The sequence below is a fragment of the Haliaeetus leucocephalus genome, unplaced genomic scaffold (assembly GCF_000737465.1).
Source record: "Haliaeetus leucocephalus isolate CR32 unplaced genomic scaffold, Haliaeetus_leucocephalus-4.0 Scaffold135, whole genome shotgun sequence".
Lineage (NCBI taxonomy): Eukaryota > Metazoa > Chordata > Aves > Accipitriformes > Accipitridae > Haliaeetus > Haliaeetus leucocephalus.
The window spans coordinates 2,482,180-2,482,775 of NW_010972571.1; the positions used below are offsets into that span (position 1 = coordinate 2,482,180).

A 596-nucleotide genomic window follows, 5' to 3' on the forward strand; every position below is an offset into this window, starting at 1 on the left:
CAGCGCCGCCGAGAGCGCCGGGGGGCCCGGCTCGGCGCGCACCGCGGGGAAGAAGGTGCAGCTGCGCGCCGCGCCGCGGGCCAAGAAGCTGGAGAAGCTGGGCGTCTACTCCGCTTGCAAGGTACCCGGCCGCCCGGCCGCGGGCGCCCACCCGCCCACGGAGGGTGGGGATTGACGGGAGGGAGGGAGGGAGGGAGGCAGGCGGTGGGGAAGGGCCGTGCCGGGCGGGGGAGGCGGCCCGGCTTGCAGCCCGGCGCTCCCCGCGGAAGTGGCGGCTCTGGCGGTGCCGGCGGATCCTGCTTCCCCCGGAGCTTTCCGGCCGGCGGTCGCGAAAATAAACCCCGAACAGCCCCGAAGAGGGGACCGCGGGGGCAGCGCCGCCCTCCTCCTGCCCGAGCCGGGCGGCCGCGGAGGTGCCCGTCCCCGGCGTCCGTCCGTCCGTCCTTCCGCGGGAGGTGGCGGGCGGGGCGGCTCCTGGTGCCGGCGGTCAGCGCTGGGTTAGCAGCGCTGCCGCAGCTGCCCGCCGCGTAAACATCCCGGCGGGGAGCGGGGACGCCCGCCTGCCCGGGGGCGGTGGGGCGAGGCCCCGGCCCCGG

The 596-nt window shown here is 79.0% G+C and overlaps 1 protein-coding gene across 1 annotated transcript in view; it reads left to right on the forward strand.

The window, feature by feature from the left end:
* Nucleotides 1-596, forward strand: part of KAT2B (K(lysine) acetyltransferase 2B) — a 50,459-nt gene that overhangs the window by 6,209 nt on the left and 43,654 nt on the right. The window contains exon 3 of the mRNA XM_010585912.1: nt 4-121. Within this exon, the coding sequence (XP_010584214.1) occupies nt 4-121 (118 nt within the window). The remainder of the gene's footprint in view (nt 1-3; nt 122-596) is intronic.